Source organism: Mesoplodon bidens (genome assembly GCF_964165515.1).
Source record: "Mesoplodon bidens genome assembly, chromosome: 1".
Taxonomy (NCBI): domain Eukaryota; kingdom Metazoa; phylum Chordata; class Mammalia; order Artiodactyla; family Ziphiidae; genus Mesoplodon; species Mesoplodon bidens.
The window spans coordinates 38,230,690-38,246,798 of NC_138176.1; the positions used below are offsets into that span (position 1 = coordinate 38,230,690).

The window sequence follows — 16,109 nt, forward strand, 5'->3', positions numbered from 1 at the left end:
CATAATTGGTAGCTGCTCAAAAAATATTAGTGACCGACAGGAAGTTGGTTCATGTGAGGTGTGCTACATTCCTGTATACACGGTTATTACTGGTAGTGGCAGCTGCTAATGATATATTTTTCCACCTCTGTTGACCAAAAACAAAACAAAAACAAAAACAACCCAACAACAAAAAACTAAAATAGGCAACAATAGTATCGAGTAGAAAATGCTCCATCAACCCATATGGAAAAACAGTAAAGAGAATGGGATTGGCCTGAACCCTCTCTAATGGTTTGTTCCAGTGAATAATCTTCCTTACTTTTGATTTGCCCTATTGAGAGGGACAGGGTCAATTCATCCTGTCAGTCAGCAAGTGCCTACCATATTTATGGTAAGAATACCTCCTCCACTTCCACCCCCACCTTAGTTAACTCCTATTCGATATTCAGAATTCAGCTTAAATATCATTTCAGCTACTAAAGTTTAAGACTAGGCCAGGTCCCCCTGGCGTGTGCCCTCATGGCACCGGGAGTCTTACCTTTTTTTGCACTTCGCGGAATGCACTTACAGTTTTGCTCTTGTGGTGATTATGTGCTTAAGGCTTGTCTTTTCTGTAATCTAGTTAAGGACAGGGACTTAGCTTTTGCTTAAGAGTGTATCCCTGGTACTTAGCTTGGTGCCTGCTGTGTAGTAGCTGCTCAATTCTGAAGAAAGGAAAAGAGGGAGGCTCTGATGCAGGGGTCATCAGAATCTCCCCATAGCATGTTACTCACCAGAGCAGCGTGCGTTTGCTTTTGGCGGCCTCTGACTGCCTGCAGCAGCGCTCCTCCCCCGGGGCCCTGAAGAAAGCAGCATGAGAAGCAGGGTCATTGAGAGTAGCACTGTCCTCGAAAATAGTGTCTTGTGTGAGGTGCCCCATGCGAATCTCTAAGAAAGGTATCAACACCAATAGCAAAAAGGCAAAAAAGAAGTCATTTTGGGTCAATATAATTCTGGCAGTTAAAGTTCTAGTAATTCTTTTTAAACTATATCTTGAAGAGTACCCTTTCTCTGAGCTCATACTGTCATCTGTGTGACTATTAAGGAGTAGAAACTTGGGCAAATTTGGCTTTATTTCCATTTTAGCAAGGAACTAGAATTTCTACCGTGATAATGTGTAATGATGGCATGGTGGACAGGTTTTATCTGTGTCTTCAAAAAATAACAGTAAGTTACAAGTCTTATTTAGAGTAATAGAAAACTAGTGCTTATGTCCCTTTTTTTATGGGAGGGAGGGAGGGAGAAGGAGAGAGGAAGGAAGGAAGGAAAGAAGGAAGGAAAGGGGAGGGGAGGGGAGGAAGGGTTGAGTTAGACTGAGATAGGCAAATATTGATATGGCTTCCATATCAATGTAAGTTTAAGTACAAGAATGTCATGATCAGATCTATATTTTTAAAGGCTCACCCCTTTTTTTTTTTTTTTGCGGTACACGGGCCTCTCACTGTTGTGGCCTCTCCCAGTGCGGAGCACAGGCTCCGGATGCACAGGCTCAGTGGCCATGGCTCACGGGCCCAGCCACTCTGCAGCATGTGGGATCTTCCCGGACTGGGGCACGAACCTGTGTTCCCTGCATCGGCAGGCGGACTCTCAACCACTGCACCACCAGGGAAGCCCAAGTTTCACCCTTTTTAAAGTATAAAACCCAGAGAGAATATAGGTAGAAGATCTTGCTCCTTTTGTGCATATTTTATCTTGCATGCTGAAACCACCACATTCCCAGTTGCCCAAACTAGAAACACAGAAATTATCCTAGCCTTACCTCTCCCTCACCCTGCAATTAGCCACTAAATCCTATAGATTCTTTAAATAATTTTTAAATCCACCTGATGATCTCATTCTGAATGGTGTGTCCTTCACTCAGTCCCTTCTCACCTCTTTCCTGGTTGTTTCCAGTAGTCTTCTATCTAGTCTTTCCAGCTAGGAGCTTCCTCCCCTATTTTATTCTCCAGACTGCTGCCAGAGATCCTTCCAGAATGCAAATCTAGTAGTTTTTCCACAACCTAAAACTCTTCAATGGTTTCTTATGACCTTCAGGAAGAAGTCCAAATTGTTTCCTAGGGTGCAGAGAGCCACCTGAGATTTGGACCCCATCTAACCTTTTTGGCCATCACTCACCTCCTCCCTTCGTAGGTTGTGTTTCAGCCTTGTTGAACTCCCGGCAGGTTCCCAAACATGCCAGATGGTTTTGAAACACCGGCAGAGTCTCCACTCCCTCAGTTCTGAATGGAATTCCTTCCACCTTCCATGATGAAATCCCATTATTGTTCAAAACTCAGTTTACAGGTCATTTCCTCCCTGAAGCATGTCTTAACGTCCATCTCAGCACCATCCTCCTCCTCTGTCCTCCTATTCCATCATTGCTCACTCTCTGGAGTCCTCTGGAATTCCCTTCCTTGGCATTGGTGACATACTTTGTTTCATTCATTGTTGCTCCAAGGAAGGACCATCTGCATTTTTTTTAAAAATCCTGTTTTGAAAAAAGTTACTGTTACTGTTTTCTTTAATTTAAAAAATATTTAGCATCATCATCACCATCATCACCATGCAGATTCCTGTGCTCCAAACCTACTGAAGGTCTACGAACCTCGTCCCAAAATTGGCTCTTAAAAATTCTCCTAGGTTACTGGTCATGTCCTGTTTGTTGATCAGGTGCTGGCTACACAGGGTGTTCATTTGTGCAAAATTCACTGAGCTCTACCCTTAGGGTATGTGTACATTTCTGTATGTATGTTATTTTCAACAGAAAGTTTAAAAGGAAAAAGCTCCCTAGGTTATTCTTATGATGGAGAACCATTGACTTTCCTCTCCCTCTCTCTCTGAATTTTAAGCCCCTAGACAACAACGAAGGCATTTATTTTGGCTTTGTACCCCCTGCATTTGTTTTACTGCCTACAATATAGTACATGCTTAATAAATGATTAGTAAATTAAAAAATGAACAGAGGGAGAGAGTGCCTTGTGGCACTCTCCTCCCTCCCTCCCTCCCTCTCTTCCGAACATTATCTGTTCACCTCCCCTGCTGGAGCACATGATAGCTCACGCCTCAAAATTACACCTCCGAAACCACCCCCCGCCCCCATAAACATGTGAGATGCCTCCTGGCTTCCTCTCTACCACATGCAGGGTGTAACTGATCCAGGGCACCAGCCTGACGATGATGAGAGAAAGGAAGCAGGTGGAGGACTTTCTGTCCCCAAACCAGTACTTCTGCCCTACCTGGGTCTGAGCCACCTGGCTCAGGCCTTCCTCACCATGCCTGGGAACCAAGCTGGAGAGAATATGTCCTTGGAGATACTGCATTGCTAAATCTTCTATTTGCATTTCTGACGTAAAGTGCTTCCTAAACTACTCAGCTTAAATTATGTAGGAATTTGAAAACTTTATATTTGAATATTTAGGTGTAACAGTGGAGGTTTTTGTTGGTGTTGTTTTGTGTTTTTTTAGCAAATTTACAGTAGAAAGTGAGAGACACCCTGGGTGAAATATCACCAAAGTCATTTATTCAGTCACAAATGATTACCAAGAGCTTCCTAGGGATACAGTGATGAATGAGAGTCATCTGCCTTAATGGAGATTACAGTGTAGTGGAGGGAGACAATTAAATAATATCTAACTTTTTCATAGCACCTATGATGTGCTGGACACTTTACATATATATTCATTTCATCACTGTAACAACTCAGTGATGTTCTATGATTACCCCCATTGTAGCATTGCAGACTGATAAGAGTCATGAAGGTCAAGTGTAGGAGGAGAGAGCCCTAATCTTGTCCTAAGGGTCAGGGAAGATTTATTTAAATATAAGCAGTTGAAGCAGAGATCTGAGGATTGAGTTGGAATCTAGTAGACAAAGAGGTCTGGGAACAGGCAACGGAAACAGCAGAGGCAAAGGGATATTCGTGTGTTTGAGGAACTGAAAGGCTTCTCTGTAGAGGGAGCGTCAGGAGATCAAGACGAGACAGGGGAGGTAGGCAGGGGCCAGATCATCTAGGTTTTTATCTCCATGTCTTCAAAAGTATAATAAGGTCAGGGAAGCAAAGATAGGAGAATTAAGATTTATTCTTAGCTTTGTTCTTACTAACCTCAGCCATCCCTCTGTGGCTCCGTTTCCTTATCTGAAAAAATGTGTGAATGGACCAAAGCACTCAAGTGGTCATGGGTTCTAAAGCTCTGATTCTAGGTCAGGCTCTGCTGGAAGGAATTCCGATCAAGGTGCAGGCCCTGGCTGCTGCTGAATGCACCCCGAGGCCTGTAGATTAAGTAAATACAGATGATGGAGAACATCACACACAATAAGTTACTCAGTAAATGTGGCTGTGAGTATGGTTTGTTCCCCTTGCTGGAAGTGAAGGATGATCTGCTAATAATAATAATTATTATTATTATTGTTAATAATAACAGTGTAATAAGGATAACCACCTCTTGTGGGCATTTAACTGTGTGCCAGGACTGTACCAGGTACTTTCAGATAGATTTCTCATGACAGCTCCTAGATAGATTCAAAAGCTGAGGCCTCACGGGATTACACAGCTTTAAGGAAGGTCCTCACCACCCAAATTTGTCCTGCCTACTGAGCGTGTCCAGTCCTGTTCCCTGTCGCTAGGTATGTTAACTTGAGCAATGACTTTCTCTTGGTTTGATCAGGGGCTGAGTTGGAATTTGAACCCAGCTCTGACTCCAGAGCCTTTGGGGTTGTCTACCCTGCGATGCTGCCTTCCCTTCTTAAAACACAGGCAACTCCTTACTCTATAAATAGAGTGACATTGTCTCTTAGATGTCCTTTCTGGGTGAGGAAAGTGCTTTTTATAGCTTGGGACTGCTTCTGTTTACTTGGTCTCTTCCAGCACCAGTTAATCCCGCCTACATCTGTGACCTTCACTGTCCTTACACTGAATTCCTAGGTTTCCTCCCTGCAAAAGACAACTCCACGAGGCCACATGGTGTCTGTGTGTGGCAGCAAAGAAATTACACTTTTCCCCCTCTCCAAATCCGCCTACGTTTCTATAAATAATCGTTCTCCTTCCCCTCAGGCCTGTGAGTAGTTTGGTCACTTCACTAAACACACACACACACACACTCACAAAGGTTTCGAGGAGGAGGGCACGACGTGAATGACCTTGCAAAGGTATCTAGCTCACTGGGGACAAGATTAGCAAACCCAAACCTCTACAAATATTTCTTGTCTTCGCCGCACATTCCTCCCGAAGCTGCTCGCTCCTCTCGCGCCGGCCTCGCCCAGTCCCCTCTCGGCTCGCTCCGCCATACAAAGCCCAACCCGCCCATCTCTCCTTTGCAAAGACAGAGAACTTCAGTCCCCATGTTGAAGCTCGGCGGTGGCGGCGGCGGTGGCGGGCAGGACTGGGCATGCTCAGTAGCGGGGACAGGTCTGGGAGGCGAGGAAGCCGCGTTTGAAGTCGCGCGGCTGGGGGATCCGGGGAAGGCGGGCTGCCGGGGCCCCGGCTGGGGGTGCGCTGGTATCCCCGATTCCGCGCCGGGAGTGGGCATGCTCCAGGCCGGCGCCGGGGGACCGGCGCGCGGGGGGCAGGGCGTGGAGGAGGTTGGAGCGCCGGCGGGAGGAGGGGAGGAGCGCCCGGCTCGCCATCCCCCGGCGCCGGCTCTGCGGCTGTTGAATCGGAAGCCGCAAGGAGGATCCGGGGAAATAAAGACGCCCGAGAATGACCTCCAGCGAGGCCGCCTGAGCCGGGCCCCGCGCGCCGCCCCACCAGCCCCTGGCATGGGCGACCACGGCGGGCAGCCGGAACGCTCGGCCTCGCATGCCCCGGGGACTCCCGCCGGCGCCGGCGCTGCAGCCGTGAACGGGGTGCTGCACAACGGCTTCCACCCGCCGCCCATCCAGCCGCCGCGCCTCTGCAGCCGGAGCCTCCCGGGCGGCGGCGACGCGGCGCCCCCGCGCCTCCCGCTCCAGCCAGAGCTCCAGCCACAGCCGCCGCCCCCTCAGCACGACTCCCCGGCCAAGAAATGCCGGCTGCGGAGGAGGATGGACTCGGGGAGGAAGAACAGGCCGCGTAAGTCTCTCCGGGAGGGGAGCGCGGGCGCCAGGCAGGCGCAGCGCGGGGTCCGGCACCCGGGAGCGGCGGGCCAGGCACCGAAGCGCGCGTCGTGCACACCAGCGCCCACCGTCGGCGGACCGCTCTGAGGGGGCGCAAGCACTACAGATCGTTGCCTAAGCCTGACCCGTGCTTGCTTCCTTCCATCTGTAGAATAGGCCGATTGGACTCGGAGTCTGAGCTGCTCCTCAGGTCACGGCTCTATGGAAGGCAAACGCACTGGCCACCTTACTAATTTGTCGGTGGGGAAATGCACGTGTGTCAACATTTGGTGGGGTCCGGGAGTAGGGGTAGAGCAGCGGTGGGTGGAGAGCCTGAGTTTCCCTCGTTCTTTTCCTCGCCCCTTTCCCTTATGAGAGCTCGTCTTTCTGGGTTGGCGCTCAGGGCAGTCAGCTTGCCCTTTGAATCGAAGAGAAGCCGCCAGCTCCCTGGGCCTATTCGCAAGCGCGAGGTCTGGAGGCGTGGAGTTTGACAGCCCCGGAAAATCACAGCCTATTAAACGCTGGTTCCTCGCAGCCAATGAGAGGACCTGTTGGGAGGGACACACCCACTGATACCATGTGGGCCGGAACTATGTGGACCAATGAAGATTGGAGGTGAATTTTTTCGCGGAGTGGGGAGGTGGAGTTGAGGTTTCTAATAGTACTGTACAGTGCAGAATACTGAGATGCGTTATTTCACAATCTAAAGCTTGTATATATGTTAGTTTGTGAAGAGTCCCTTCCCTGCTGGAAATTCTGAGATGCAAATTGTAGATAGAGTTTACAACAGGTTTTTCTTATCTGAGCTGAACTTAATTCAATTTGTTACCTCTTTCTGGGTCTCCTTAATGAAGCTTATAAATGGCAGAAGGCAAAGTAAGTAGAATGCATGCTAATAAGTGATTGCATTCAAACATGCACCTTTTGCATATAGGTTATTCTGTTTCACATAGGGAAATTGCTAGATATGCTTTGGATTCGTCTGTAAAAGCTTGATATTTGGCAAAAAGCTTCACTTTTTTCTGTTTCTGATTATCAACTTAGACTCTTAGCTTTTCTGCATTCAGTTAAAGTCTCTGAGACTTTGGAAAGCATTTTAACTCGACTGTGGGACGCGGTAACTCTGATACTTGTGTTTTGTAGGTCTGAAATGTTTCGGTTGAAAGTTAATGTCTTGTCGGGAACTTTGAACCCATACAGCAGATTGGCTACGGTTATAAGGAAGGCATCTAACACCTGAATTTCTGTTTACTTTTGTTTTTGAGTCTTGTTAGAAAATGACTTTCTTTATGGATTTAGCATTGATTCCTAATGATTTATTAACCTGTTTTACTTCTTTTGAAGCCACATTTTAGTTATTTCTCTGATTACATTAACAAACTGTATGAGAATTCACAATGTAAGTAGCCAAAATATAACGAAAGAGAACTGCTTTGAGTATTTAGTATTGCTAGCTTAAATGGTCTGTGTTTAACTGAGTGTATAATACCTCTTGAAATAATTTTTGAGGAATTGAAAATACACTCTCAACAATAGCATGAAGGCAGAGAAAAAATAACCTTGAGCCTTAACTTTTGCTTGCAAATCCACAGGAAGTATTATTCTAGAATACAGGAAAGTATAACTTTATGCCTGTGTGCTTTGTCAGGTATTAGTTTAGTTTTGTTTTTTAATGAAAACCATAGTTTAATTTTAAGTTTAGCGATCATACTTATTTAGCAACTTTTAAAAAGAATTCATCAAAATTGACTTTTCATTATCCTATCATGTTTTTTTCTCAAATTTGAACAAACATTTCTGAAATAAATTTTACATGTTCTGAGCCATATCTGCTGTGTTGACTACCAAAATCTCTTAGTTAAAACTAGGCTTAGTTTAGTATCTTTATACCTTGCCTATTAACATTCAAGTATCTTTTTACAAAAAGAAAAAGAAAAAAAAATACTGCCCAATCAGTTGATATTTAGGTAATCTAAGACAAATCTACTTAGACTCAAGCACATCCCTATTTTCTGATGACTGATAGATTTTTACATAAGCAATTATTACAAAGAGTATTTACATGCTTTAAATGAAATTTGAGTATGTGGTTGATAAAAGCATCAAAGCTGGACAAATAATTAATTCCTACTTACAGTTTGCAACTTCAGACTCCTGCTTCTGTCCAAACCAGAGGTGTTTTAGGGCAGCCAGATATCACTTCTCTCAGATAGGCACCTGGATTGCATATGTGAGTAGGTATGTTTCTATTTGCTAATATTTTGAGTAGAGTGTAATAAACATTAAAATACTTCATGTTTAAAAGCAATGAATGGAATGAAACAAACCATTCAGTAGTTTTTGATTATTTAAAAATTTTAAATCTGATCCCTCAGTGCAAGGACTATTCACAATCTTGTAATCTAAAAATCAGAATAGTGGCAGGTTGATTTTGCTAAATCAGGAAATCAGGAACTCTTGTCCACTCTTTTTATCAAAAGATCACCTCACTCACTGTGCTTATTATTCTTGGAAAGCTTTTCCAAGACTTAACTGCTTCTCCAAGCTTTCTTGATTACTTTAGCAACTGGGTGCCCTCAACCAAGTTAGCTCTCCTCTTGGAATGCTGGAGTCGGCTAGATGATCTTCAAGTATTGTTTCTTATACTGTACCTTCAGATTCTAAGATACTTCAGAGCTGACGGTTCTTTCTATATGACTTCTACACTAGTTATCCAGTCTGCCACATGGCTTAACATTTTATTATTATTATTTTAAAAGTTTTTATTTTTGCCTTGTGCTGATTGTTCCATGTATGTTATTGGTCTTTTCTCTGCAATTAAGTTGGAAGTCTTATTATAGATGGCAGTTTTTTTCATATGCTGTGCAACTTGGGTACAGATATTTGAGTATTTGATTGATGTTGATGAAAAAGGTACAGGTGACATCATCACCACCTCACTGAAGTAGCCATTTCCATCTGTACGACAGACGATGGCGAAAGCCCTTCAGTGGAGTTTCCATGAGGTCTCTATAGGGAGATTCCTTTTGCATGCTCCTTGGTGCTCTGATTTTTTTGAAGCATACATAAGTAGCTGACTCCTTATGGAGTCAACTCATATACCAAATATTTCTAAACTAATGATAGTCCTAGTAAAATGCCAAGAGCCTAATATTTGTAAATGGTGTAGTTATTCAAACTCTGGAGGGCTTGAGTTTGAATTGCAGCTGGATGAGCTGGGGCCATTTATTTAACCTCTATGCTTCAGTTTCAGTATTGGTAAGATGGAGCTAATCATACAACCTCACCAGGTTGATGTGAGGATTAAATAAGATAATATGTATATAAAGAACTTAGATTCCTGCTTGGCACATAGCAGTTATTCAGTAAATGCCAGCTGTCATCACCGCCATATAGAACACTGTCCACCACTGACCCATAGGACAAGACGACTGAGCTGGCAGAGACACCTCAGAATGACTTCCTTACTTAAAAAGGTGGGGGGGGGTACAATAAGAAAGACCAAAAAGTTTTATTTGATTAGCTATGACACTCCTAGCCCCACAATTACCTTTTTCCCCCCTTTGCCTCCCAAAATATTGGGTAATACAAAAATGGAGGAAAAAAGCAGGAAAAAGGGGCTTCCCTGGTGGCACAGTGGTTGAGAGTCCACCTGCTGATACAGGGGACGCGGGTTCGTGTCCCGGTCCGGGAAGATCCCACATGCCGCGGAGTGGCTGGGCCTGTGAGCCATGGCCGCTGAGCCTGCGCGTCCAGTCTGGAGCCTGTGCTCCGCAACAGGAGAGGCCACAACAGTGAGAGACCCGCGTAACGCAAAAAGAAAAAGCAGGAAAAAGTACTCACAGCACCATAACTCAGAGAAAATGACTGTTTAAAATGTGCTAAAGGTAATTTTGGATCACACTAAGATAAGATTTTGATAACTTTTTTTATTGGACTGTATTTGATTTACAATGTTGTATTAGTTTCAGGTGTACAGCAAAGTGATTCAGTTATACATATACTTATATCTATTGTTTTTCAAATTATTTTCCCATTTAGATTATTACAGAATATTGAGCAGAATACCCTATGCTATACAGTAGGTCCTTGTTGATTATCTATTTTAAATATAGTAGTATGTATATGTCAGTCCCAAACTCCCAATTTATCCTTTTTTATTTAAAAATTTTAGCAAAAGCATTTTCTTACAGCATTAAAGCATCATTTGTAATGGTTGTATTATATTCCAATGTTCCATTATATAGATATACCATAATTTATTTAACCTGTCTCTCATAGCTTTAGGCTGCAGCTAGAGTCTCTAAACATCATAAACAGTTCTGCAGCAACAACATTGTACATAACTCTTTATTTTTTATGAAATTGGTGAATATATACTTTTTGGAGAAGGAACAGAAATGGCACAAAGGAGTATATAGCTGTTGCCTTGAAATCCTGGATATTTTATTCATTTATTTATTTTCTTTTTCAGCTTTATTGAGGTATAATTGACATTTAAAATTGCAATATATTTAAAGTGTAGAACATGATGATTTGATATATGCATGCATTATGACAAGATTCCTATCAAGTTAAGAAATACATCCATCACCTCATATATTTACTTTTTTATGAAAACACTTAATTCTGCTTTCTTAGCAAATTTCAGTTATACAATACAGTGTTACCAACTATAGTTACCGTGTTTACATTAAATCCTCAGACCTTATTCATCTTATAACTGAAAGTCTGTACCCTTTTACCGGGCTCTCCCTATTTCCCTCACTACCACCACACCAGTCCCTGGCAACCATTGTTATTCAACTCTGTTTCTATGAGTTCCACTTATTTTTTTTAAAGTTTCCATATATAAATGATACCACACACTGTTTGTCTTTCTCTGTCTGGCTTATTTCACTTAGCATAATGCCCTCCAGCTTCATCCATGTTGTTGTAAATGACAGGATTTCCTTCTTTCTCATGGCTGAATAATATTCTATTGTGCACATATATGCCACACTTTATTCATTCATCCATCAGCAGACACTTAGGTTGTTTCCATACCTGGATATTTTAGACTCTAAGGATACTTGGAGACAAGCCACACTAGTGAAGAGAGGAGAAAAATGCAAAGGAGGTAATTGTTTGAGCCAGCAAACACTATGCTGCAGAAAGGTAAATACCTGAGTACCATCAGAAGACTCAAGGATGTGAGCTGCGCTCTTCCTTCCCAGTGTGTAGCAACAGGCAAAAATAAGGGATGGATCAGTGCCTGCAGCCTCCTGGTGGAAGTTCCAAATTCTGAGATTCTCTAGATAGAACACTAGCAGAAGATGGGTGAGAGTTCATTATGCATGTAACACATTCGTGGACACAAACTGAAGAAACCCTAACCTGTTACCGGTTTTAGCTAGCCACCATTGTCAAAGTGTAAGGCTCCACTTTTCTACATATTGGGATATTTACCTTTGACACTTAGAATTTCCCCTACTTCTGAGTCAGGCTAATTAGAAAACCCGGGATAAAAAGATAAACAGGTAGAATTTTCTGGTTGTATCTGCATAGAGTATGAATATATATGCATTTTTAAAAACATAAGCAGAACTTCTAGATGGACAGGGAGCTTTGCGAATCGAGAACAAAAGACAAAAATGGAAAGCGAGGGCACATTCTACATTGCTCCCTTCTAGGGTGTGGTCAGATTTCTAAGTTTGTCAATGAAGTTATGAATTGTTCAATGCACATTTGAACTGAAGATTTAAGAATTTAACGGCACAAGTGTTCAGTGTCTAAGTGGTTAAGTCAGGTATCAGGATTTATTAGGGACATGAGCACCACTTTTCCCGAAAAGGCCAGTAAGTGAATTTCAACGTTAATACAAAGCATATTTTGTTTGGCATAGTAACAAAAGATGGAAAAACTACTGTTACTTTTTAACATGTGGGACATTCAACAAGTGAATAAAACAAACTCCAGCCTGGTGTTTGGAGACAGAATTGGTAGGGAAACAAAGAGTACTGGTTTTGATTAACAGGTTTGGGGTTGGTTTTTTAATCTGTCTGATACCCTGACTTTTAATAGTGTGTGTTATGTTTTAATACAAACCAATTACCATGAAAATCAATCAAGGTTTGACTTACATTATATTCAATCATGTGCTTTAGCTTTACTGTGTAGGTCAGTGTTCACATTGGGATGACAATATTCTGAATCAGATAGGGCACACAGAATTTCTTTAGTTTTTTTTAACATCTTTTTTTTCTTTTTTTTTTTTTGGCGGTACGCGGGCCTCTCACTGTTGTGGCCTCTCCAGTTGCGGAGCACAGGCTCCTGACGCGCAGGCTCAGCTGCCATGACTCACGGGCCCAACCACTCCGTGGCATGTGGGATCTTCCCAGACCAGGGCACGAACCTGTGTCCCCTGCATCGGCAGGCGGACTCTCAACCACTGCGCCACCAGGGAACCCCTAACATCTTTATTGGAGTATAATTTCTTTACAATGGTGTGTTAGTTTCTGCTTTATAACAAAGAGAATCAGCTATACATATACATATATCCACATATCTCCTCCCTCTTGCATCTCCCTCCCACCCTCCCTATCCCACCCCTCTAGGCAGTCACAAAGCACTGAGCTGATCTTCTTGTGCTATGCGGCTGCTTCCCACGATCTGTTTTCCATATGGTAGTGTATATATGTAATTGCTAGTCTCTCACTTTGTCCCACCTTACCCTTCCCACTCGCCTTGTCCTCAAGTCCATTCTCTACATCTGCATATTTATTCCTGTCCTGCCCCTAGGTTCGTCATAACCTTTTTTTTTTTTTTTTTTTTTTTGGATTCCATGTATATGTGTTAGCATACGGTATTTGTTTTTCTCTTTCTGGCTTACTTCACTCTGTATGACAGACTCTAGGTCCACCCACCTCACTACAAATAACTCAATTTCATTTCTTTTTATAGCTGAGTAATATTCCATTGTATATATGTGCCACATCTCCTTTAACTATTCATCTGTCATTGGACACTTAGGTTGTTTCCCTGTCCTGGCTATTGTAAATAGAGCTGCAATGAACATTGTGGTACATGACTCTTTTTGAATTATGGTTTTCTCAGGGTATATGCCCAGTAGTGGGATTGCTGGGTCATATGGTAGTTCTATTTTTATTTTTTTAAGGAACCTCCATACTGTTCTCCATAGTGGCTGTATCAATTTACATTCCTACCAACAGTGCAAGAGAGTTCCCTTTTCTCCACAACCTCTCCAGCATTTACTGTTTGTAGATTTTTTGCTGATAGCCATTCTAACTGGTGTGAGGTGATACCTCATTGTAGTATTAATTTGCATTTCTCTAATGATTAGTGATGTTGAGCATCCTTTTATGTGTTTGTTGGCAATCTGTATAACTTCTTTGGAAAACTGTCTGTTTAGTTCTTCTGCCCATTTTTGGATTGGGTTGTTTGTTTTTTTGATATTGAGCTTCACGAGCTGCTTGTAAATTTTGGAGATTAATCATTTGTCAGTTGCTTCTAGGAGGTGTGTCAAAAAGGATCTTGGTATAATTTATGTCATAGAGTGTTCTGCCTATGTTTTTCTCTAAGAGTTTTATTGTGTCTGGCCTTACATTTAGGTCATTAATCCATTTTGAGTTTATTTTTGTGTATGGTGTTAGGGAGTGTTCTAATTTCATTCTTTTACATGTAGCTGTCCAGTTTTCCCAGCACCACTTATTGAAGAGGCTGTCTTTTCTCCATTGCATATTCTTGCTTCCTTTATCAAAAATAAGGTGAGCACATATGTGTGGGTTTATTTCTGGGCTTTCTATCCTGTTCCATTGATCTATATTTCTGTTTTTGTGCCAGTACCATACTGTCTTGATTACTGTAGCTTCGTAGTATAGTCTGAAGTCAGGGAGCCTGATTCCTCCAGCTCTGTTTTTCTTTCTCAAGATTGCTTTGGCTATTCGGGGTCTTTTGTGTTTCCATACAAATTGTGAAATTTTTTGTTCTAGTTCTGTGAAAATTGCCAGTGGCAGTTTGATAGGGATTGCATTGAATCTGTAGATTGCTTTGGGTAGTAGAGTCATTTTTGCAATGTTGATTCTTCCAATCCAAGAACATGGTATATCTCTCCATCTGTTGGTACCATCTTTAATTTCTTTCATCAGTGTCTTATAGTTTTCTGCATACAGGTCTTTTGTCTCCCTAGTTAGGTTTATTCCTAGGTATTTTATTCTTTTTGTTGCAGTGGTAAATGGGAGTATTTCATTAATTTCTCTTTCAGATTTTTCGTCATTAGTGTATAGGAATGCAAGATATTTCTATGCATTAATTTTGTATCATGCTACTTTGCCAAATTCATTGATTGATTAGCTCTAGTAGTTTTCTGGTAGCATCTTTAGGATTCTCTATGTATAGTATCATGTCATCCACAAACAGTGACAGCTTTACTTCTTCTTTTCTGATTTGGATTCCTTTTATTTCCTTTTCTTTTCTGATTGCTGTGGCAAAAACTTCCAAAACTATGTTGAATAATCGTGGTGAGAGTGGACAACCTTGTCTTGTTCCTGATCTTAGAGGAAATGATTTCAGTTTTTCACCACTGAGAGTGATGTTGGCTGTGGGTTTGTCATATATGGCCTTTATTATGTTGAGGTAAGTTGCCTCTATGCCTACTTTCTGCAGGATTTTTATCATAAATGGGTGTTGAATTCTATCGAAAGCTTTTTCTGCATCTATTGAGATGATCATACAGTTTTAATTCTTTAATTTGTTATTATGGTTTATCACATTGATGGATTTGCATATATTGAAGAATCCTTGCATTCCTGGGATAAACCCCACTTAATCACGGTGTATGATCCTTTTAATGTGCTGTTGGACTCTGTTTGCTAGTATTTTGTTGAGGATTTTTGCATCTGTGTTCATCAATGATATTGGCCTGCAGTTTTCTTTCTTTGTGACATCTTTGTCTGATTTTGGTATCAAGGTGATGGTGGCCTCAAAGAATGAGTTTGGGAGTGTTCCTCCCTCTGTTATATTTTGGAAGAGTTAGAGAAGGATAGGTGTTAGCTCTTCTCTAAATGTTTGGTAGAATTCACCTGTGAAGCCATCTGGTCTTTTGTTTGTTGGAAGATTTTTAATCACAGTCTCAATTTCAGGGCTTGTGATTGATCTGTTTATGTTTTCTATTTCTTCCTGGCTCAGTCTCGGAAGGTTGTGCTTTTCTAAGAATTTGTCCATTTCTCTCAGGTTGTCCATTTTATTGGCATAGAGTTGCTTGTAGTAATCTCTCATGATCCTTTGTATTTCTGCAGTGTCATTTGTTACTTCTCATTTTTCATTTCTAATTCTATTGATTTGAGTCTTCTCCCTTTTTTTCTTGATGAGTCTGGCTAATGGTTTATCAATTTTGTTTATCTTCTCAAAGAACCAGCTTTTAGTTTTATTGATCTTTGCTATTGTTTCCTTCATTTCTTTTTCATTTCTTTCTGATCTGATCTTTATGATTTCTTTCCTTCTGCTAACTTTGGGATTTTTTTTTTCTTTTTTCTCTAATTGCTTTAGGTGTAGGGTTAGGTTGTTTATTTGAGATGTTTCTTATTTCTTGAGGTAGGATTGTATTGCTATAAACTTACCTCTTAGAACTGCTTTTGCTGCATCCCATAGGTTTTGGGTTGTCATGTTTTCATTGTCAGTTGTTTCTAAGTATTTTTTGATTTCCTCTTAGATGTCTTCAGTGATCTCTTGGTTATTTAGTAGCATATTGTTTAGCCTCCATGTGTTTATATTTTTTATAGATTTTTCCCTGTAATTGATACGTAGTCTCATAGTGTTGTGGTCAGAAAAGATACTTGATACAATTTCAATTTTCTTAAATTTACCAAGGCTTGATTTGTGACCCAAGATATGATCTATCCTGGAGAATGTTCCATGAGCACTTGAGAAGAAAGTGTATTCTGTTGTTTTTGGATGGAATGTCCTATAAATATCAATTAAATCCATCTGGTCTAGTGTGTCATTCAAAGCTTGTGTTTCCTTATTTATTTTCATTTTGGATG

At 41.6% G+C, this 16,109-nt stretch overlaps 1 protein-coding gene across 2 annotated transcripts in view; it reads left to right on the forward strand.

The window, feature by feature from the left end:
- The first annotated feature begins 4,967 nt into the window (after positions 1 to 4,967).
- The window catches only part of PANK1 (pantothenate kinase 1), a 69,767-nt gene continuing 58,625 nt past the window's right edge, over positions 4,968 to 16,109 (forward strand). The window contains exon 1 of one of the 2 annotated variants that reach the window (XM_081251729.1): positions 4,968 to 6,046. In XM_081251729.1, coding sequence (XP_081107855.1) covers positions 5,338 to 6,046 — 709 coding nt within the window. In that variant the 5' untranslated portion in view covers positions 4,968 to 5,337. The other variant, XM_081251730.1, reaches the window with a different exon arrangement.